Source organism: Aphelocoma coerulescens, chromosome 10, assembly GCF_041296385.1.
Source record: "Aphelocoma coerulescens isolate FSJ_1873_10779 chromosome 10, UR_Acoe_1.0, whole genome shotgun sequence".
Taxonomy (NCBI): Eukaryota; Metazoa; Chordata; class Aves; order Passeriformes; family Corvidae; genus Aphelocoma; species Aphelocoma coerulescens.
In genome coordinates, this window is record NC_091024.1 from 5,801,782 (window position 1) to 5,825,759 (window position 23,978).

The following is a 23,978-nucleotide window of genomic DNA, read 5'->3' on the forward strand; positions in this document are numbered from 1 at the left end:
AGGCACTTTTTTGCTTAATGCCTGGTTTGTTGTTTTTTTTTTTTCCAGCTTGACAGAATATTAAACCAAAATAAGGAGGCCTGAAAATTAATGTCTTTTTGTGACTGCAAAATCCTTTGGTGTCTCGTGACTCTCATAAAGTGGATATTTGGAGAGGGGATGTGCAGCTCCCTGGGCTTGGAAGGACTCTGGTTACCACTGGAGAAAATAAACCTTCTTGGTGCAGGGGCAGCTGGGCTCCAGGGAGAAGGTGCTGGTGTCAGGACGAGGTGATGTGGCTGCAAGATAGCCTTGTCAGGCTAATTGGTCTGGAGCCTTTGCCTTTCCTGCCAGGGCTGCCTGTCTCCTTACCCATAATCCCCCCTTCTCTGATGGCCCGTCAGGAATATGGGACTTGGCCCACTTCTACATTTATCCAATAACATTATGAAATTGATAGTGACACTTCCATTGGCAATAATTTCAGTGGGAGATTGGAGCCAGAGGACAAGTGGTTTGCTCTCATGGCGGTTAAGCTTTCCAAGTAGATCAAGATGACCCAAGACTGATCTTGCAGTGGCCAAGGCATGGGAAGGGAAGTGCTGGGAGGGGGATGGAGGCGGCTGGTGGACTTGGAGCTAATGAGAAACATGCCTGATGCTTGTCCTGAGCCTGCAGTGGTCCTGGATGGTGGAAAACATATTCTGCTGCCCTGGCTTGTGCTGCAGAGCTGCTGCTAGCAGGTTTTTGCTCTATGGATGGTGTTTATTAAGCAGCATTGGGCACCAGTCTCTGCAAAGATCAGGAAAAGCCTCAGGCAGAAGGGCAGTACTGGTCCCAGCTGTTGACTTTCAGGCCTTCCGTGGTTCTCACTGTTTTAAGCATTTCCAGGCACAGGGTCAGGCTCCTGCAGCACCATGCTCTAGGCTCTGGTCAGTGATCCAGCACCAGGCTGGTGGTGGAGCTGCCAGTGGACCCCTTGCCAAATATCACTGTGGGTCCTCTTGTGCAAAGGGAGCAGGTTAGATAAGACATCCCAAAGCTTTACCCAATGCTGGCCACAGTGTTGCAGTTCCCACAGCCTTAATTCCCACCATGTGCATGTTCTTTGCCATCTGAATTGCAGAACAGATGAAGGTGTAGCTTATCCCCATCCCTGGAAGTGGTGAAGACCAGGACAAGGACTTGTAGCAACCTGGTCTAATGGAAGGTATCCCTGGTTGAATGGAAGGTATCCCTGGTTGAATGGAAGGTATCCCTGCCCATGGCAGAAGTAGATGGTCTCTAAGATCCCTTGCAACCCAAACCATTCTGTGATTCTATGATTAAACCACTTTTGCTTTCCTCTCCATGTGGCACCTATTCAGTCAAGCTCTGGTTTGTGGTGGGGCAAAGCCCCTCCTTGGTGCTGAGCTGCAGTTTGCTTAAGATGACCCCTTGACACCTTGTCAGGCAGCCCTTTCCTCATTTTCATGGTGCATTTGCATTTTCACCCAAGCAAAGGCTTGGGGGGAGTGTTTATCAGTTTGTCACAGTCTCCCTCTGCGGTGGCTGGAGGCCAGGAGAGAGAATAAAAAGCCTTAGGCTGATGATAAATTGGAAATGCAGAAAGAAAATGTGTCTGCTCAGTGCTGAGCAGGCAGCCCTGCTCCAGCCTTGGGTCTTTGTGTGGTGTCACTCTGGATGCTCACGAGGGGGTGAAATGCCACCAGGGCCTCGTGTGGTAAATCCAACCATGGGGTCCCGAGGGTGTGGGGAAAGCAGATACTGCTGCTGCCTTTCTCATGTGCCTGTGTCAGTGGGACTATCCCCCTCAGTGGATCTGGGCACGCCTGGCTGCCCCTCAGCGTCGAGCGAGCCACCATCCATCGCGCCGGGGTGTGAGTGGGCGCGCATCTCCCTTTTCACAAGGGCTGACGTGGCCCAGGGCTCAGCCGGCGCCACTGAGCGCTGCTCTCACGCAGCCGAGGTGCTTTTCTCTGGGACACCTCTCAGCACCTCCTGCACAGAGCTGTGCTTTGGACCTGCAGCCCCTGAAGCTTGTCACAGGTGAGGCCACGAGCAAGGAAGCAGCTGCACGAGGGGTGCGGAGGTGCTGGAGCCTCCTGTGGAGGAGCTGTAGGAAATGCTGCAGTATATAAAGCGTGTCTTGCGAACAGAAGAGATTAGAAAGCTGATATGATGTTATTCCGATTGATTTTGCTGTTGTATTTATACCTGGAGGTAAAGAGCAGACATAGTGGAAATCAATTGGCCCCATGCTCTTCCCAATCTCTCTGCAGCGCCGTTCGAATGAAATGCTTATATCATTTTTACGGTGTGTCTGTGATAGGGATGAGTGAGCCAAGAGATTAATAGACGCTGGTGAGGCCGTTGCCCAGCCACTGCCTGGCTCCTGCCTTGTAAAGCCTGGGCTGCTCCCGAGTTCAAGGTGCCCCTGAGGTGACAGCTTGGTGACTTTGCTTGGAAAAAAAAAAGAAGCAGAAAATCTAGTCAAGAGGAACAGAGAGGGGGAGAAAGGTGAATGGCAATAAGCTGGTGATATGGAGCAGGCAGGATGTTGCTCAGCTCTGGAGCTGAGGGGTCTGGATGGAGACCTGGGGGCAGGAAATGAGGTTTTGTGTTCAAATGGAGCTGATCCCATACAGAGGGATGGGAGTGGTGGCCTATGTGCATTGAAAATAATGCAACAGGGGTTTGTTCTGATGTATCGTAGTGCATCCAGTACCCAAAAGCAACCCGTCCTCCCTCACCAGCCCTTCCTGGACCTTGACCTTGGGGCTGGGGCAGAAAGGCTGGGGCAGGGCCACGCGAGGATGCTGGTGCTGCGTTCCTGGGTGTCCCTGCTCACTCCTCCTGCCTTATCTAGGTGTGAGTTTGCTTCTGCTGGCTCTGTCATTCCAAGATGCCATCACAGGAGGTTTCTCTGCAAGGATGGATGTTTGGTTTGCAGTTGGCTCCTCCTCACAGCCTGCAGGGAACATGCATGGCCAACAGTGGAAAAATCAGCTTGTTACCAGCAAATGGGAGGAATGGTGGAAGGTGACTGGGCATGGTCTGAATGCCAGCACCAGCATCGCCAAACACTATGTCCCTCTCTGGAGTGACAATTTAATAAACCAGACTTTTCTTCCTCTCCTGTTGCCTGCACTATTTGCTAGTTGTTTCACCTGATCTCAGCAGTGAAAGCCTTTTTCTCTTGGCAAATGAACCAACTTCCCAGTACCCATATGTTATTACATGGGAGTAGGTATTGGCTTGTCAATCCCTCAGGCACCAGCAAATCCTTGCATTGAGAGTTCTAAAATGTTCTCATGGTTATCCTGCAGCCTGTTTGCAGTTGCTTTGCTGGTCAGACACTTTCTGAGTTGAAGATGCCTGGTAACACTGGGCTGGAGTTTAAGCCTAGATGTAAAAATTCCTGCTTTGCCTTCCTGCGAGTGCTGGCTGGCTTTGCTGTCATGCATGGCTCTGGCTTGTCAGATCCCACCCTTTTTAATTATCAGATAGTATTACCATTTTTACTGTAGGCATTTTCTGTTTCTTGTTCTGCTGGATTTATGCATTTGTGCCGTCATATGCATTGACTTTGTATTTTATATGATTTGATCTTAATGTTTCCATTCCTGAGTGAGAGTGCTTATAGGATTGGTGTCTAAGCTCAATAAATAAACTTGAGAAAGAGTGGGTAAGGGAAGGACATGGGAGGAGTGAGGGAGGTTTGGACATCCTCTACACCAGATGGAGTGATGCTCCAAATGGGACTGCCAGGATGGCTGGAGGCTGGGAAGGGTGAAGGGGGGATGTACAGGGTTGCTGCAGCCCCTCTGCCCTGATGCATCCCTTTTTGTAGCAAGAGCTGTCTTCTCCCTGCTGCAATCACCTGAAAAAATCAGAGAGAGAAGGAAATGTCAATATGTGAAGAAGGAAAGGGGCCTCTGTAAATGGCAGTATTTTGGCAGCATTGCATCAGGAAAGAAAGTGCTTTAAGGATTGCCTATGTAGGGATCGCCCACTGACAACGGATCTGACAGCTTTTTTTTATATGATAATGCATCTGCAGTGTATAAGGGGCTGGAAGGTGCAAGTGGGGGAAGAGACATGTGTCTAACCCAAGCAGAGGTGGGTGCAAAGATCCCAGGCTTGTCCCTTCCTTTTACCCTAAAGTTCAGAGGAATATTCATCTCCTTGAGATCATCAGGATCTCAAACACATCATGTTGTTGAGGAGAGGGGAAAAGGGATTGCTGTTTGTTCCTGCCTTCTTTACTGGAGGGGCTGGAAGCTGAGGATTTGGAGTATATCCCTTTAAGAATTCAGATTTACGTTCTTGATGTCTTTATTTGCCTGCAAAGCTCAAGGATATGATTTTTCATATATGCTGTTTCCCCAAAAGCTGATGGAAGAGGCTGTGACAGAGAAGGGACTGGCACCTTTGGGAGCTCCTCAACCACCACAGTGGGGTTCAAGCAGGGGCCGTGCTGTTCTGGCCAGCCTCTGCAGCAATGCCCTCCAGGTCCATTGGCATGATGCAGGGATAACCTGGGGTGAATTTGTGACATGGAGATGGAGTTGAGCTGTATGGATGTGGGAAATGCTGCTTGGACACGGCTGAGGTGGTGGCGACAAAGAAGGCGCCGAGCACTGGAATGAGGAGGGAGCCCTGGATAAAGCCCATTGTTTTATACAAGTGAGGGGTCTGCTGTGGCTCAGAGGAAGAGGTGCCACATCATAGACTGCCTTGTGGTTGGGATTGGTGACTCTGGGGATGAGAAGTGGCTGCTTCCCTTTGCAGGAGGGCTGAACACGCTGGAGCCCGTGGCAGACCGGCTCCAAACGGGCCCCGCGTGGGCACCAAGCGCTGCCTTGGCCCTGTGCCCACATCTGCCAGTAAAAGTTAAGAAATTGATTTCCCTTTGTTTGCCTGAAAAGACGAGGCTGTCTTTATGAGACAGTAAAGGCAATCTTGCTCTGAGCATGGCTGGATTTTTAATTATATTTATTGTGCTTTCGCTTATTCTTTTATGAGTTTCAGTTCCCCTCACTGCTGGTGCAGAGATCAGCCCTGGGGTGTGGGTTGATTTCAGCTCCAACAAAAGGTTGGTAATTTTTTAAAGTTTATTTTAAACTTGTTTTTTTTCCTGATAAGCTGAAGTTTGAGGTTATTTTTACCCTTGTTTATGTGCATGTGTATAGCTCTGAGTTGTATAGCTGGGCTGAGAGATGTAGCCTTGGAATTATCTACTTGCTAGTCAGTGATATGACCTTTTGAAGAACAGAATTTAAGATTATGATTGGGGAAATATGGAAGTGTCAACAGGGGTTTGGAGTCAGAGGAGGAATGGATTTTATATACTATATATTGGAATTTAATGAGGTCTGCTTCAGCTCTTGCTATACAATGCATGGTGACCCACTTTATTAGGAGAACATTTTTTTTTTTGTTTATGGGTCATATACAGATCCTCATTAAGTAGGTTAATTATATGGCTCCTTTATATTACAAAAGAAAGTGGAGATGGCACAACTAGCTCTTGCAGTGATCATTTTTGATCAAAAAATGGTGTTCTGCATGACAGCTCCCAGAGGCGTGGGTGGGGAGAGGGGATCGCCCTGCAGCCCTGAGCACTCACCTCACTCTTCTCTGCCTCAGCAAACTCAGTTTCTGTCCCAAGCACTTGGCCTGGGCTGTGCAGGGAGTTGTCCTTTCTGAAGCCACTCTGGAGAGACCACGGCCCCATCCTGACCCAGTGCTACACCCACAGTGCCTCTGATGCTGCCCAAACCTGGTCTGCAGCACTGGACAGGTCCCTCCTCGGAGTTTCTTTGAAAGCATCAGAAAGGGAAGACGCTGAGGGCTCTGGTTCCAGGTAAAAAGTGCTGCAGCCTGTGAGGGCTCTGAGCAGCATGGCTCCCTGTAGCTAAAGGAAAAGAAGTCCTTGAAAGAAGTTTCTTTAACCTTTCCCTTCCCAGCCTGGCAATGGCTGAACTCCCGCAGCATCCCTGGGTTATCTGTTCCAGTGCTCAACCAGCCGTACCGTGAGGCATCAGGGAGAACATTCAAACTCTAATCTCCCTCAGTGCAATTTAAACCTATTATTTCTTGTTTTATCCCCAATGGACGTGGAGAACAGCTATTACATTTCTCTTTGCTGCAACCTTTTACATATTTGAAGGCTGTTATCACGTGTTCCTTCAGTCTCCTCTCAACTCAAAGCATAATTCTTTCAGTTTTCCCTTAGAGGTCATGTTTTCTTCACCTCCAACTGCTTTTGTTGCTTTGCAGAGGTTACTGTGATGCCAAGCTTGAGTTTTTGTTGTTTCTTCACCTGTTGGCCTTGGGGCATTCATTCTGTTGCGGATGTGTGAGAAGTGACCATTATCTTCTCTAATCTATGGTCATTTATACAGTACCCTATATTCCTGAGCCTGTTTTATCATAAAGTATAGCTCTTAGCCTTGATAAATAATTTCCCACTACGATATGATTGTGCAAACAGGGGTCCCTAAGCTATTTATTACGATTATTATTTGCTTTATTTTTCATGAGTAACAAGCTGTCCGTATAACACTGTGAATGAACCAGGCAATTCCCAGACGTGGACTGAAAGCCATATCCTGTTCACAGAGCTTCCAGAAAAACAGGGAGGTGAAGGTAAACACCAAGCCAAACTCCAGTTTAGCCAGAGGGAGCAGCGCTGAACAGAGAATGAGAGATTTTTCTGAAAAGCAGAGATTTTGGGGGAATCTGGAGGAGTGTTTACAGAGATGATAATATCAGGGCGGATGCAAAGTAAGAAGAGTTGGAACATTGCTGGGATGGATGGAGTGTAGCCTGACTGGGAGGCTGGGGGAGAACAGAGGGTGGAGAATGGTGGTGTTTGAGGGAGATGTCTTTCTCAGGAAAGAGGAGTTGGCTGTAGAGGGGATGTGGGAGGGAAGGGAGAACAGAATCGCTGCTTGTGACGTTTCCAAAAGTAACATTTCCAAGCTGCTTCACTGCTCTTTGGTGAACATCAGATGAATTTGATCCTGATTTCCTGGTCGTTGTGCCTGACTCTCCCACTGGCGTTGTGAAGGGGCAGGTTGGCTGTGGCTGCAGTGCTGGGCTGGAGCAGTGGCTGCTTCTTCATTCAGGGGTAGCCCTGGGCAGCCCTAATATCTCCCCAGCCTTTCCCCACAGGGAAAAGGAATGATGGGTGCCTCCATCAGTGCTGCTGGTATTGCTTCCTTGTCAGGAAAATGCATGTGGTTAACATGGAAAAGAGCTCAGCTTCATCCTTGCAGACAGTGTGGATGCTGCTGGCTGGTGAGAGCCCTGCTTGGAGGGAAGGAGAGCCACGGGAGAGCCTTTCAGAGTACAGATGTAGCAGGTTCAGTGCTCAGAATGGACATAGTCTTCCTAAAGTTTTAACAAATAGACCCTTTTTATAGTTAATATCCACAGTGTGTTTGTCCATAACACAGGCTGAGTTATTCACAGAAGCAGCTACTGCATCACTGTTCTGAAAAACTCTGAAATATTTTGTATAATGTTTTAAAATCACAGGATGGTATATTATGAATTACTCCAAGCTACACTTTGTCTCTTTTTATACATTTTTACTGTAAAAAACTGTCTTCTTTTCTATCTTTCTCTGCACATTTCTCTGTCAAATGGAAGGTAAACCTAAATCTCTAAAATCTGTACTCTTTTTTTTTTTTTGCTTCATGTTTTTCCCTTTAACCTTACCTGGAAAGTGCACTGGTGAAACCCGTGAGAATTCTTCCAAATAAAACCATTCATCAGCATTATACATCTGAAAACTCAACCTCTTTGCCTACTTAAAAGCAAAAAAATATATGCTATTGCCAAGATAGATTTAAAAATTTGAAGTCTATGTAGCTGCTTTATTTCCAGGAATTGCTAATGGCAGAGTATATTTTGAGTAAGAGCAATAGTCACACCTATAAAAGTGATTGGTGGCTCTTTGATGTCCACGATGTTTCTAAAGTTTGTCTCAGGCTTGCACAGCGAGTCCAGCACTCGTTTCCATCTCAGTGACAACAGAGCAGCCATGGGCTTAGAGGCAACTGGATCTCAGCAGTGACCAGCCAGAAGAGATGGGAATGAGAGAATTAAAGTGATAAAGCACCATGACTGTGGCTGTAGGAATTAATGTTGTCCAGATTTATGCTGCCCCACCACACCCAAAAAGGCTACAATCTAATAGGAGAAACTTGGAGAAGTCCTCAACTGAAAATTGCCTTTAATCAAATTGTATCCTCTGGAGGATATTGGGGTGAATTATATGTTCTAAGCCATGCCAGATCAGTGCCTACAATCATCAGAAATGATTTGGAAAGCTGGGAGGATAGTGCAGTGCATCCATTGTAAGCGTTCCTTAGGACTCTTGAGAATGTGATTTATTTCAGTTTTTTTTCAAGACCTGGAAGTACAGTTGGAGGCAGTAAACTGTCCCTGGATTACTGCAAGGGTAGAATATGCTTAACATGTTGTGCTCTCCCTGTGGTGCCCCTGCCTTGGCAGTTCTTGGGGTTTCCCACTTTTGCAGAGATGGGAAGGGGTTGAGATGGAGAATCAGAGTTCAGCTCTGAGGCTTGTGTGGGTTGTTAGGTCTTGTAAGTGGAAAAACAGCAACATTGACTTGAGGTGGATGACTCACTCAGAGGCTGAGTCCATTCACAGGGAATGTTCATTGGGGAATGGGAATGCAGCTGTTGATCAGCTGAGATGTGGTTACCTCTTGCCTCAAAGATCTTGGATAAGTTTGGGGCATGAAACTAAGTGAAGAAAGTCCTCCAAAGAGGTAAACGACAGAAAAAACCCGACCTGTGGAGGTTAAAGAAGGTCAGAGTCTGGGTCTGTTTTTTGTCAGGGCAATGGCCACGAGAACATTGGCAAATAGATGCTTGCTGTGCTTATTTTCACAAGTAGCCAACCTCCTGGATTGTGCCCTGCTCTTTTAGATGTAGCCATGTCCTTTTATAACTGGCCTGTGCTAGAGGGACACATCTGTGTGCCCTAAAAATGGGCAGGTGCTGTGCAAGCAAGAACAGCAAGGTTAAAATGCTGGCAGGGCTTTGTGAATCCCCGAGACCCCTGTCCTCAGCAGGGTGTGTGTCAGCCTGGTGTATGTACCATGGTTGGTTACATCCTCTTTGCTCCTTGTCACAAAGGTGTCATTTCTGCTCTCAGAATAGAGGGCAACGAAACCTTCCTTCACATGGCAACACAGAATGGTTTGGGTTGGGAGAGACCTTAAAGATCAGCTAGCCCAAATCTCCCTGCCATGGACAGGGACACCTTCCATGGTAGCAGTCTGCTCCAAGCCTCATCCAAGCTGACTGACATTCACCAGAGAGGCCTTTCACATCCTCTTGCCTGATGAGGAGCCATCCTTTGGAGCAACACCTTGGCTTCTAAAGGAAAGCAGTCAGCCCTCAATAGCCTCTCTCGCTGCTTCTCTGCGAGGGAGGTCTTTATGGTCTTCTCTCAGATTATTTACACCAGTTGATGTTTTCATGATTTTTTTTCTTTGAAATGCAGAGTTCTCCCCTTCCCACCACAGCTGGACTGGCCAGCAGTGCAGGGTGTGGCTGAAGGAACGTGCACACCATGCAAACCCCAGTCCTCTGCTTTGCCTGCAAAGAATTGACATTGCAAGGGAGCAAAAGTCATTCGAACCAAAATTGCCCATTTGCTTTCTGTGTTTGGAGAAATACACTGTGTGTAGTCCCAACAGAGGCATCTTACATCAAAAGCTGAATTTTGCCTTTGCACCTCAAGAGCTGGAAAGTCACACGGGCCCAGGGAGTAACATTAAAAAAGCCAGAACCTGCCAGAAGGAATTCACAATAAAGGGGGAGACCCTTTTTCCTTGTGACTAAAACACCTGTCACAGCTGCCAAGACTCTGCTAATTACACAATAACTTTATTATATCCCACTTGGAAGAACAAACAATACTTGAAGCTCCAAAAATGAGCAGCCTTTATACTAAATTATTGCAGGTAGAATAGCTGCATGGAGCTGATGTTCACCTCGTCCTCCCAGCAGCTCTGGAGAGTAAAATGGCTTGAAGACTCCCTTCTTTGTTGCTAGTGCTACATAATAAAGTAATTGTGCAATTAGAAGCAGATTACTGATGGGAGATGAGCATTTTTTATGCAATGTAGGTAAAAGGCTGGCTTCTCTGAATAGGTTCAAAGCCTAAGTGCAGCATCTCCCCTCCTTCTTACTTGACCTTCTGGTAGTACCTGGAAAAAAGGAGTGTCACTAGTTGAGTGTGGATCTCCTTCCCACATTAAAATATTAAAAAGGTCTTGTGGAAGATTTCACTGGGGTCCCTACCTTGTCCAACACCAATGCAGCAAGAACGGCTGCAGCAGCTATTAGAGGGTCTAAAACCAAAATAAAACATAAGGAATAGGAGCCTTCCATTGTTCCCATCTTGCATGCCTGACTACTTTGCTTCATTTTCTTGCCTGTCTAATGGTTCTGTGACTTTTGGGGGTCAGGAGGGTAAGGGGAAGATGCTGCCATTAGTGGTGGTGGTGGTGGGAGTGAGCTTGAGCTAAGCAGGATCTGCTCCAGTACATTGTGGGTCCCTGTAGGCATCATCCTGACTGAAGGGTTTGGTGAGTGTGCCCAGGTGAAGCTGCAGGAGGCGAAGAAGATGAGCAACATACTGGGCAACAGAAATGTCACAAATATGGATTTGAGGTGAACTAACCCGTTGGGGGTGATGTTTCTTTAGTCTAAGCCTGGTTATGATTTCTGCCAAGCTTGTGATGCCAGGGTCTACAGGCACCGCAGCAACTACTCTCTCATGGCAGCCCTAGGAGAGGACTTTGTGCATGGCTCACCTCTGATGTGGTGTCACCTGTAGCCGCTTAACCCTTCAGGATTGTTAGTGTGGTACCTCAAAGCCAGGAAGGAAAACTCGAGATGCCTTCCCTACCCTGTGAGCTGCCCAGAGAAACTAAGCTTGGGGATGGGACAACAGGCAGGAATGCTAGGACAGGCATCCTGTCCAGGGGCTGGTGCTGATCCACTGCCAACCTGCAGCATTCCATACATTTGTGGTCTACAGGCCCCGCTGCTCCCCTTTCCTGTGCTGTCCCTGACGGGTGTGTGTGCTGTTTGCAGGTCCCGTGGCAGTGATCAGCGGAGAGGAAGATTCAGCCAGTCCACTCCACCACATCAACCATGGCATCACGACACCCTCATCCCTGGACGCCGGCCCGGACACGGTGGTGATCGGCATGACCCGCATCCCCGTCATCGAGAACCCCCAGTACTTCCGGCAAGGTCACAACTGCCACAAGCCAGACACGTGTGAGTGCCCGATCCGGCCGGAGCCCCCCACCGGGGCCGAGGGATGGGCTGGGGGGATGGGGGAAGGAGGGCGAGGAGGAAGAGGTTAAGAGGATGAGGAAGAAGAGAAGGAGGTTTTTGAGGAGAGTGGGTGTTGGTATGGTCCAGAAACCAAAGTGAATTTCAGGTCTCAGAAATCACAACATACATGTAGATGCTTCCAGAAAAGACTTTCCACTCTCACCTTCACCTCCCTTCACCCTCCCTCCGCCACCCACCCGTCACCTTCCCCCCCTGCCTGAAAGTGCCATTCCAAGCCGGGCTCTTCCTCGTCAGCTCCAAGCATGAGGTCCCAGCTGTGAGCAAGAGTCCCCTGGGAGCATGGGGATGGATGTGCTTGGCTGGGGAAAGGACCTGCCTCCCCTTCCTCCTCCAGCAGTTTCCCAGTCATGGGGCTGCCTCTTTGGCTCCCCAAAGGGCCAGGGAGAAGCTCAGGATACATGGGCGTAGGTGTGGCAGGTACCTGGAGCTATCTTTGTCTCCAAGAGTTTTAGATGCTGGATGTCTTGTTTTCATGGGCTTCTGTAAAGCTTTTGCATCTTTCCTGTATAAATCTGGATTGTGAACTGGGCTCATTAGGCTAGCAGGAGGTGATCAAGTGGCCCTCTCCATTTTGTGTTTCTAAATTCTGAGCATAAAAGAAAAGTGCTGTGTAAAAGGATGCTTTTCTGGGAGTCCTGCACCACTTCCCACACGAGTGGTGGGATGCAGCCTTCCCCAGCATGCGGCTCACAGGCGGTAGCTGAGCTCTCCCAGGCCTCTTACCAGCTCTGAGATGCAAGCTGAGCAATGCAGGAGGTTTGGGTAAGGTTCCTCTCTTGCTATTGCACATCCTTTTGGTGTGTCTTTGTTCCAGGTAGAACTGGAAAAACAAAAATCCTGCAAAAGGAAAGGTGAAAAACCCTCAGCTGGGGCTATCTCTGTGGCCCAGTCAGAAGCAGGGAGTGCTTTGCTGAAGTCACCTCTGCTCTTCCTTTGGCTGCTGCTGACTCATGGGTGCAGGAGGCAGAACTCAGCCCCTGGAAACAGGGAGAAGGCCCATCTCCCAGCCTGCGGGAAGCCATGTGGCATCACGTGCTCAGCAGGAGCACGCTGCTCCTGGCCTCCATTCCTCTGTCAGCGGAAAGGGAGCTGCAGCTGCTGCTCCCATGAGGTATTCCTCAGGCAGCCCCCACTGTGCACCCTCATGGGTCCTGCTGGCTTGTGCCCAAGCCCTGATCACCATCCTTCACTTGCCAGAGCAATGGGATGTACCCAAAGAACGTGCCTGGCTTTCCCCTTGGTTTTCATTTTAATGTGCTAAATTTGGTCTGTTTGTAGAGAGGGGAGGAGGAGGAGGGCGGTGATTAGGCAGGAGTGGAGAAGCTGAATGTAGCGTGGTTTTTCTGTGCTGTTAATTATATATTTTACATTTCTTATAGCACCTCATCTCAAAATGATTTACAAACTCTGATGGCTTGGGAGGGAGGGCTCCCCCGCTTCACTTTTTTTTTTCCTTTCCCTCCTGTGCTGTCTCAAATCTCTTTAATCTGTACGCCGACCATTGCAAGACGTGGGTGCTGTTGAGGCTGTGCAGCAGCAGAGCTTAAACCTCAAAGGATTAAGTTTTGCTCTGAGCCTTTGCCCTGTGGGACTTGTCAGAGCTGGGTGGGTTGCAGGGGAAGTCACTCGCAACAGGACTCGACCTCAGAGCTTCACAGGGTTGTTTGAGTAGGATCTGGAGCATTCACAGAGATGCTTTGGGTGGCATCTGGAGGCACTTCTCCTGTGAAAGGTGCCACAGGAGGGAATGCTCCAGGCTTTCCAGGACTGCAGGGCAGTGGGGCTGAAGCCAAACCCCACAACACTGGTACTCCCTTTGGGGGATAATAAGAGGCAAACCACAGCTGGGTGCTTGCAGGTTGAAAACCCTAATTTTTTTAGATGCCTTTGTCACTCATGGGGCAAAACCCAGTCCTTGACTCCTCAGGCAGAGTGGAATTTGGTGTGTGTTTTGTATTTTAGTCCCCAGGCCTTAACTTGGTCAAAACTTCTGACTTCACTGGTGGCTTTGCTTGAGGCTGGAAAGTTTGAAAGTTTCATAATTCACCTTTTAAATTAACCATGCTTTGGGGAGATTTTGCTGTAAGGGGTTTGTTTGATCTGATGTGCTCTACTCAACATAAGCCTGCGCTGGAGAATATTTGTTGCTCCTGTTCTCCCCGTGGTTGTCATGCTGGAGGGTTTTTCTCTCCCCGTGTGCAGAGCTTGGACACAAACACTTCTCCATTTGCTGTCACTTTTAAAGAGAGCTCCTCTGGGCTGGGAGTACCTCAATGCCCAGCTGAACCTGTACAGATGCAAACTCCTGCCACCCCCTCCCCCAGAGCCTCTGCACAGCTGTGAGCAAAGGTGTTCTGTGACACCCAGCATCTCTCCTTTGCACTGAGTTGTTGCTAGAGCAACATCTTCAGCAAGTGTTTTCCCTTTCCACCACAAAGCTTTTCTCCTTTCTCTTTTCATCCCTGTGCTCTTGGATGCTGCCTGCGTTGAGGACGTGCCGGTGCCCATTGCCGTGCTGCAACGAGGGGAGCAAACTCTATATGCTTAATGCAGTATTAATAGTGCATTGATGTGATATAGATTTCTGTCACCCTCCATACTAGCAAGCATCACTTATCACGCACGGATGACGGATGTTTGTTCCCAGCCACTTAGCTCTGCATAATGGAATCGCAGCTGAAATATGGAGAGCAGCTCCCTGCCTGCGGAGCTGGAGGCCTCTTGCTCCCACTGTGCTGTGCTGTCCCATGGGATCTTCTTGTTAACGCGTCCTCAAGGAGACAGAGCGTGCTCTTCACTGGGAATGTGCTGTCCTGGTATTGTTGGGGTGAAGGGCACAGGAGCCAGCCCTCACTTCTGGATTTCTGGGATTTTTGCAGTTCTCTTACCCTCTTTCTGCTATTGCCTGACTTAGTGCAGAAGGTGGGACAAGCTTAATTCAGAATTCTCTTTCCCTTCCTGGACGAGGGGTTCTTGAAGAGCCATGGAAGACACCAGCACCACCCTGCTTCCTCATGTTGAAGCATTTAGTTTTTGAGAAGATGCTCCCCCATCTGTGTGCTGTAGCTCCATGCTGTGCTGGGCAGCACTGGGTTTGCCTCCTGTCCTTGGTTCAGCTGTCCTTGGCCCTACCTGGAGGGTTAAGGAAAGAGTTTGGCAATGTGAACAGTCCAACCACCAGTGGATTTCAGAAGAATAGGCTAAAACTGCCTTTTTCTCCTGATCTTGTGCACATGGAAGAGAAACCAAGTGCTTATCTGCTTGGCAAACATCAGCAGGAGGAGCAACAGGTTGTGATGAGTTTGCACGTCTATATCTGGAAATAAACAGATCAGAGAAGAAGAATGGGACTTGTGGCAAGCACAGTGGGCAGAGAAAGCCATGAGGGTGAGAGTTTAGGACTACATAACATCAGCCTATGGTCAGAGATTTTGGTAATGCAAAACATGACCCAGTCTACCCACATTTGTGGCAAGAAGGTGGCTGTGTGTCCTTCTGGGCAGGCTTGGCACTAACTGCAGCTTCTTACCTTATCTCCCTCTCTTGAAGTTCAGGAGATTTGAATTCCCAAAATTCAAGTTTTGTAATTATGAGTAATTGGAGATTCCTGTGATGAAATATTGGTAATGTTTCAGAAGAAACATTTTGGAAGGTTGTTTTTCTTTAATAATAGCAATTAAATAGTAATTAATTCTAAGCACAATGCATCAGATGCAGATTAGTTCTTGGATCTGATCTCTTGAGCTTTACTCAAATGCCACAGCACAGTTTTGGAGTTGTTCAGTTCCCTTGTATTCCTCATCTAACAAAACAGGTCTTCTGGAGAACGACAGAAATCGGTGAAAAAAATCCAAACCCTGATGGAGAAAATTGATCTGGGGGGCAGATCCCCACCTGCATCCCAGCAGTGCATGCTCAGTTGCAAAAAGCATTGTGAAGCTGGACTTTTGGGGCAAATTCTTTGAATTTGGGGGAGGTTTTTGCCAGCCACGACTGGAGCTGGCTGTGTTTTCCAGGACTGGCGCAGTCTGGGGACTGGGATGCATTCTCCACACGGGTGGAGCAGGCGTCCTTTCGTAGAGTCCTAATGAGGGTTTTTTTCAACCTCATTTATTACAGGCTGCCCTGACATAATTACATATTCGAAGTTAGTAATTACATGTATTCATGCTAATTAAGTAATTAGATATAATTACACTAACTGTAAATACATGGTAATCGGCTAAAAAGAAGTACTTCAGAAAAAAACAAGGCAAATCACACAATAAAAGCGCCATCAGCACTCTTTCACTCAGTACCCTGTCTTTATCTTGGATTTCAGTGCAGCTTAAAAGGAACATCATGGTCATTTCAAAAATCATATTTCTTAAACAAATAGATTTTTCTTACCTCTGCTTTCAATAGATCTCGAAAACTAAAATGAAAAGGATATTTACCACTAACTGTTAATTCTTTTTGTTTGCCTAGTGTGTTTTGTTCATCCTGGGCATGGGAAGATAAAAAGTATGCAGCATTTCTATTTTGGGTCAGTTCATGGTCCCATCTTTGCCAAAAACAGCAACAACATAAAACTAAAGCCATAAGTGCTTGTAGTTTTATTTGCCTAAAAAAGAAAACTGAACTAGTTACACAGTTTGTAGTGGAAAGGAAACTTTCCTTTTTTTTTTTTCCCCCTAGGGATAAGAGAATTTGTCAAATATTCTTTTCACGTAATATAAATGTGGAGTGCAGGGTGAAGTGACAGCAGCACTCTGCTTCCCCATTCCCAGCCTGGGGCAAGGCTCTACAGGCTTCAGTCCCTCCCACAGAGCTCTGCTGTTTCTCCAAACTATTCTTTTCCTCTTGTCTCCTCTAAAATGAAGTCCCCAGGCTCTTCTCCAGCAGGACCCAGCTCCCCTTTCTCTTCTGAAGTAGGCACTTGTGGGTGAAGACTCTTCTGCACTGGAGCTCTCATGGTCTTACATTCTTGTCTGTCTCACTCAGCTCACGTGAGGTATTTTAAGGGTTTTAACGAGAACCTGTGAGTAGCTGTTTACTCATTCACGTGTGTTTTGCTACTTTGTGCTGTGTCTCCTCACTGTTCGTAGCAAAGCATGGGCTTGTGGCTGGGGACTGTGGAAGAGCCCTGACCTCAAAGCTCAGCTGCCAACAGGTGAAGGCATTGGGGGTCTCTGCAATGACCTTCTGCCTCCAAATTTTCCTCCCTTCTGGCTTGCTGTTGGCTCTCATAGAAACTGCTCTGAGCTCCAAGTGTTGATGTGAACATCCTGCAAAAGATCTGGATGTTGAAGAAGCCTCGTGGGCTCTGGCTGGCTGTTCCCAGAGCGGATGTTGTAGGTATCTGAAAATATGTGTGAGCAACCAAAATTACTGCCTCTGTCCTCCACTGGAGAGAACTGAACTTCCCTTGTGCCTAGAGACACCTCCTTGTCCCCTTGCCCAGGCTGCAGCATCTGACCAGCAGGAGACATACCATGGACAGTGGGACCTGAGGAAACCTTCCCAGCTCTCGGTTTTCCTACCTGTGGCTATTGTTTGCTCTGCATAATTTTTTCCATCCCTGAAACCCTGAAAGAGCAAGTGGAAGATATATCCACATTTTCCAGAAGCCCAACTTACCTTTGCAGAAGTGGAGTGCCCATCCCACCTATTGCACCTGCACTTTGAGTTTCAGTCTCACGCTTCAGACCTTCCTGCTGTGATGGTGCTACACCAATGAGGTTTTTTCAGGATGTCTTGGAAAGGCTGGCAAGATCCACTGCCTGTACCTTACCCCTCAGCCAGCTCTGGAGATGTTGTCTGTGTGGTTGTACCATGAGGAAGAAAAGCAGCATGGCTTTGCCTGGTCCCTGCCTGCTTTAGGAGGAGCTGCTGGAGCCAGGAATGCAGCCCTCCTTGCTCCACATGGGATGGGCACCCGACTTGGTTTGAACAGAAGCCCATCACCTCCTGCTGCTGTTGGGATTTTAGATCCGTTCTCTGTTGCTTTAACGTGTGTTTACTGGAGATATTTGTAGCAACACCCAGGATCAAAGGGGGACTAGCAGGCTGCAGCCCCGGCGTGGGCAGTGACGCTGGCAGTGCAGCTGAGTGATGAAACGTTGGCTCCTGGTGGTGAAGATCCATGAGGAAGAGAAACCCTTAAATCAAGAAGAACGTGGCTTTGGGCTGTTAATGGTGACTGGCCTACAGAGAGGCTGCTCTGGTGGTGGAAATACTGCTGGATACAGACATCAAGGGCTTGACAGGGAAGTATTTTCTCGTAGGAAACTCTGCTTTCTCCTCTGCCTAAAAGCCTCTCCACTGGAGTGTTTAATCCTGATGTCTGTGGGGCCAGCAAGCAGGGTTGGCTTGCCTGGGGCAATTTCAGGAGGGGAGCTCATGATGTGTGAACTGTCAAGAATTTAACAAGCCAGATGAGAGGAGGTCCTGACCTGTTTTCCTACTGGATTTGGAGTGACTCTAGCAGAGCAGGCTGCTCTTTTTGCCTGGCAGCCTCATCCCTGCATTAATTGGGTTGGACCGGAGTGCACAAGAATGCAGCATCTCATGGAGGATGTGTATGTACCCCCTGATATTCCACCTTGCATCCAGGCCCCTGCTCATCTCATACAGGGGCTCACACCTCCCACTCCTCTTGCAGCATTCCCAGGCCTCCACACACCCTCCACTGTCCCTGTGTGGGTGGGCATGCATTCCCCACCCACTGACCCATGGTCTGGCACGAGTCCAGCCTCACTGTGGCAGGGTGAGAGGAGTGGGACACAATAGGGGTAAACCAGGTTTACATTCCCTGTGTTACCAGCTGTGTGCCTAGGTATTGGTGCTTCTCCCTATCCATTTGTGCTTGTTGTGTGCTTAAACCTGAAGGAGGTGTCTGTGCCAGAGAGAGCAGGGCTCTGTTCACCAGCCAGCGCTCCTCATGGGTGTGGTTTCATCCCTGCAAGACGAGGTAGCAACACAGTGCTCAACCTGAGGCTTTTGCAGGCTCAGGCAGCCCTGGTGTCAAGAGTGTCCTCCTAATGGCTCGTCGATTGTGTGGATTTTGCTGTGGGTCGCTTTAAAAAATAGCTGGTGTATGTATGTGTGCATGGGCAGAGTGGTATTGATTTCTTTTGGCCCTCATTTAAACATCTGTCTCATTTTTGAATGAGTTTTTGTGACTCATAATGCTTGGCTGTTGGGAAAGTGTCTGGAAGCTGGGGTACCTCTGCACTTCTGGGATAAAGGAGATGTGCCTGTGGTACCTGGCCATGGGGTACACAGAAGACACCAGAGTTTGCAAGGATATTGTGTTGTGACTTTTTAGTCTCCCCAGCCTGTTTTTCAGGTTTAAAATCTCTCAGAAGTGCGTGGGGCCTCATTGTGATCAGACAGGAGATGTCTTACTGTTTTGGAGATTGCAGGCTCTCATTGTTTGTTCATTGTCTGGTTAAATTGTGATTCCTAATTAAAAAGAGCTGTTATTGTTTAGGAGTTGGAGCAGTTTTGCATGACTGCACACACAGCAGGTGTTATTAGTGGTGCTGCCCTGTGGGACAAGAAGTACAGCCCAGAATGTAGCAGAGAATCTGCACATCAGTAAAGGTTAAAAAAACCCCAAACCTGTGCTTAGTGCTGGTTTTGGGCTAAACAGCCCAAAATAGCCCATTCGGTCCTGAAAGCTGGGGAAAGACCCATGTAAAACATTATTCTGCCTAAGGAGTTGCTTGTGTGAAAGGAGGCTTTTGTTTCCCAGCCTTGTGTGGTGGCTGGCTCTGAGGAGATGGGGCGGGCAGACAGAGCTGGCTCCCAGCAGCACAGGGCAGGTGGAGCAGAGCATGATAGCTTCGCATAACAAAAATGCAGAAGTTGTCATTTTTGATTGCTGGACACTTCCAGTCCACCTCAACATCCTGCTGTCTTGCTGTTGTTGGTGGGTGCAGACAGGGAGTGGGGTCCATGGGATGAAGGAAGGTGCTGCTGCTCACGGGAGCACCGCTTCTGCTGGTGTGCTCCCAAAGCCCTGACCTGAGGCAGCTGTTTTTCACCACGGTTAAGAGTAAAGCACTGGCCTTGTTGAACAAGATGCGATTTGCTGAAGTGAACATACCCATTGGAGAGCTCAGCAAACCCATTTCCATGTGCAGCTGGTGTAAGATTTGTGTGCAAGTGTCTCGAGGTGAAAAGTACATTGGATTCACAGCATGTGAGGATTGCTCTCAGTGCCTGGGCTTGTCTCCCATTAAAGCAGGGTTTATTGCATAATCCATTTTTAGATTCCTGCACACTCATTCCTGAACACACTGCAAGTTACCCACGTGCTGAGCCTTGCTTGGATCTGTTCAAGCCCTCTCTCCCTGCCCTTCCCTGGATAGATCTGTTTAAGAGATGGAAACAAACCAAGACCCAGTGACAGCATGAACATTTCTGTGAGTACTGCAGCAAGGATCAGGCTGTCCTGCTGTCTGCAGCCAAGTGTGGTCAACGTGGGATGCAGGACTCAAATTAAGTGATGATTTACAGTTTCATGTAGACTCAGCTTTTTCTGATGTTCACTCCAAGTTCCTTTGCTGACGCTGCAGCAGCACCTGAAGTTTTTTTGTCACAGCTGTGGGTCTGTAAAAATGTCACACCTTTCTTTCAGCCCTAATAACCTATTTTTCCTCGCTGAATCAGAGTACTGAGTCTGAAGGTTACTATACCTACCTATTTTTATGTATAAATCTCATATATATGTTTGATCTATTTAAATGCACTGGTTTATAATGTATGGACACCTGTTCTTATCTTACTAGTACATTTTAACAGGTTTTACATCATCCTTCCCTGTCCAACCACCATACTCCTTTTTTTCCCTTTGTGAGATAAAAGGGACCTTTTTCTTTGCCCTGCAAACATCTCTTAAATTCAGGACAAGCAGTTTCTCTGGCTCCCATAAGTGTGACAGGAGACAGCTAAGTCTCCTAAGTATACATGGCAAACTGTAATTAGAAGAAAACACTGGAACAAAGTTACTTCAGTCCCTGTCTCCCTTCCCCCAGCCCTTCTCACCCCTCCACCTCCCTCTTGTGGGATTAAGACAGGATAATCCCCAGATGAGCAAAATCTTTGGGAAACCAAAGAGCCAAGGGAGGAGAAAGAAAAATCCTTCGCACTCAACACTAATAAGGAAATTATAGGCATCCTACATTATGAATTGGATGAATTTTTAATGCTAAGAAATGCAGTTGATTTATAATGCATCCATCCTGGACTGCAGGGCCTGTTGCCAGCTAATAAATAAATGACAGGCCCTTTGTATTAAAAGTATCAGTCATTTTACATCTCTGCACTGTAATTGATGAGCGTGGAGCAAGGGAGGTGGTGGCCATCAGGTGTGTGCAAGAGCAAGGACCTTGTGTTCCAAGCTGTACCTGACAGCTTGATATGCCAGAAAGTTGCAGCTCAGCCTTCAAGTCTTCTCTGAGACAGGGCGCAGCTTCTGCTCCATCCCATTGCTCACAGTCCAGAACCAGAGAAATAAAGAACTCAGCTGGGGCTGCTTGATTTTGAAAGGTCATTTTAAGCCCAGCTTCGGGCCCTGTTTAACATGTCTTATGCTCTAGAACAAATGAGTCACCCTGGACAGCAGGAGTGGCTCCATCTGAGGTGGCTGCCCAAAGGTTCCTTCCTACATGTGGAATGAGGCAGGAGCCTCTGGGTCTGCCTTGTGTGAGACTCCTGGTGTAGGGTGGGTGCCGTCTGTTCTCTTGACAGTCCCTGCTATTGGCACAGTCAGGGTGAGACGAGCTCAGAGTCAGGGATCAGCATGGATTCATACAAATCCCACCACAAATGTTCACACTGAGGCTGCGGTAAAAATAAATTCTGGGCAAATCCCAGAGATGGGGTGGGGTGGGACTGTTCTGCTCTCGTGCCAGATCCCAGCAGAGCCCAAATGTCAGGGGAACCTTACTGAGAGCACAGCAGGCAGCTGAGTATTTGAGGGATGGGGTATATTTTATCCTCTTCTTAATGAGGAGAAGTAACCTGGCATGTCGTATCTCCACTATTTCCTGGAAAGAGGCATTTCTCCTTCCAGCCCATCAAGGGGCTGCCAAGCATCTTCTTCTCCATTTTATGGATGAGGAGAGGCAGCTGGAAAGACATCAATTTGCTCAAGGTCACGCCAGGTTGCTGACAGCTAGCAGCCTGGCCCGTGTTCAGCCCACAGGACCGTGTTGCATGTTTGAGTCCCCACCTGAAATCCTTTCACAGTTGGTCTTTTGGAGTCAGGGGTTTAGATGGATAAACACATTCTTGGAGCTGTCAGCTGCATGTTATGATCCCAGAAAATGGCAATTCTGAACTTTTCCAGATAGCTTAGATAAAATTCTTCCTTTCCACCTTCATGGGGGCCATGCTACAGTCTTAATATGTTCTGCTTTGCTCTCTTGACTACTTCTGAAGAGACCTCTCCCTGCAGGTCTCACTCCACCTAGGCATGGCCTCCTGGCCTGCTTCACTGGAGTGTGTTGGAACCTGAGTGCTGGGCTCAGAGGAAGAGCAGTCATTTTTTCAACTTGGCTTTAGTTCCTGGCTGCAGGAATTAGGCAGGGAGGCTGGGATATGAGCCTGGCTGCCCAAGGAAAGCACTGCTCTCTAAGATGCAGACTTTCATCTTGACCTGGAGGAAGGAAACGCTTATTGCCTTATTTATTACATTTCCCCACAGCAGTGTAAATACCATATCCATGATAGATATAGATCTTATGAATAATATAGAGATTTGAACTAAGTAATTGCTGTGCTTTTTTAATACAAGAGATCCTTGGTGTCAGGTAGTATTAATGATCTGTCTTGACATGGGCTCTGTGGAGGGTGATTGCAAACCCCAGTTCCGTGAGAATTTGAGAAATTGGGGGAGAAATCTTAATGTGCTGTTCATCCCCTCTGTTCCCTGTGGGACACTTCAGAATGAGTATCCTGTCTGCTGATTTTTTCTCAGCTTTCCCTAGACCCTCTGAGGACAGGAAGGCTAAGTGGGTTTTGGGAAAACAAATCCGTTTTGTAGGCAGGCTGGGCTGGGCTGTCAGAGGAGGCAACTTTCAGAGGAAATGTAATACAAAGATCCTAGCAGCTCCCCGTGGTCACTAACAGTTCTCCAGACATTTCTGGAAGACCAAAATGATTAGTTACAGTGAAATAGCTAAATTCAGGCAGAGGTAGTGATATTTTATGTGTCTGCTGATCTGAGCCTTGTCTCTTCTCTGTAGCTTTAATATGAAGCTCTCCTTTCCACTTGCTCTCTGAAACCCTTGTGCAGCCTTGCTGCTGTGTGCTGCTAAACAGGTGGCTATGTTATTATGAGAAATTCTCTATAAAGTCCACTCTTTAATGCCTTAGAATCTTTGGGGATGAATTGAAGATATTAAGAAGTATTGAGATTTTATACCTCTTTTGCAGTGACACTGTGGGGGAAAGGATAAGGGGATAGCAATCACAGGATGTGGTGTGGGTCACTTTGTGCCTTGTGTCACTGGTGGCAGGGAGCTGGCAGCCCCACTGGTTGGTCCTTCTTGCTCCCTGCTGTAGAGGTGTTGGTGTTACAGCTGCAGAGCTCCAAGGCCTCTTTAAATTAATGGAGCTGTCTGAGAAGGCTATGAATGCCTTTTCAATTTATTTTTTTCCCCCCCAAACATAGCACCTCAAGTCTGAGTCAGGCTGTTAACCTTTTTCATTCCTCTGTTTCTAGCCACGTCCTGCTTTAAGGTTATTTCTTTCCTTTTTCCACCATCACCCTTTTAACAGGAATGAGGACAGGTGAGACCTGTGGACACGGTAGCCCATGTTCTCACCTTGTCAGTCCAGGAGGAGCAGGTCTTGCTGACCTCTGTGGGCTGTTTATTGCAGGGATCGTGGGCTCAGGTGTTGCTTTGCTACAGGAATGGTAGCTCATTAACACTCTGTGCCCCGCAGACAACTTTTATTGATCATCAGCTGCTTAATCAAAAACTCTATCACAGTTTGTTTCGATTATTTTTTCCATCTCGTCATCTCTGGAGAATTGGTTTAGCCAAAGCTAATGTACTCATTAAGCAGTTGGGAAACCACTGCTACAGACTGCTATGTAAATCAAGGGTTTAGGAATGTTTGTGTCCTCCTTCCCACATATAACAGGATGAATATATTGGGTGCATATGCCTCTGCTTGATGCAGTGAAACAGACACAAAGGGAGTTTGGCTGAACTGGGTTTTGACCAGTCTGGGGTGGCAGAACTCACCTCCCAGGTCACACAGAGCCCAGGCTCCACATCTACATCCCCAGTGTCCTGGTACAGTGAGGAACAGCACTGCTGCTGTACCTGGTCCTGTATCTAAACAGATATGAGCACCTCTGAAGTCAGCACCTCGGGTATGTTGTTCTTGGGCCACAGCTGGAAACTCTGTGAGCAGTGGTTTTGCTCTTTTGAAAACTGCCAGAGCTCTGGGGAGGGGGTGAAAGGAAGCTGTGAAGCAAGTGGCAAAATTATTTCCTAACTTCTGCCATGTCTTTAATGACCAGCTCTGAGAAGTGTCTGGCCAGTCTGAGTGGGGGACACAGGAAAGACTTGGGAG

The 23,978-nt window shown here is 47.8% G+C and overlaps 1 protein-coding gene across 10 annotated transcripts in view; it reads left to right on the forward strand.

The window, feature by feature from the left end:
* The window catches only part of NTRK3 (neurotrophic receptor tyrosine kinase 3), a 205,885-nt gene that overhangs the window by 103,247 nt on the left and 78,660 nt on the right, over positions 1 to 23,978 (forward strand). For 9 of the 10 annotated variants that reach the window (XM_069025897.1, XM_069025898.1, XM_069025904.1 and 6 more), the window contains one exon: positions 11,130 to 11,318. In XM_069025897.1, the coding sequence (XP_068881998.1) occupies positions 11,130 to 11,318 (189 nt within the window). Of the gene's footprint in view, positions 1 to 11,129; positions 11,319 to 12,213; positions 12,690 to 23,978 lie in introns of those variants that run through there. The other variant, XM_069025906.1, reaches the window with a different exon arrangement.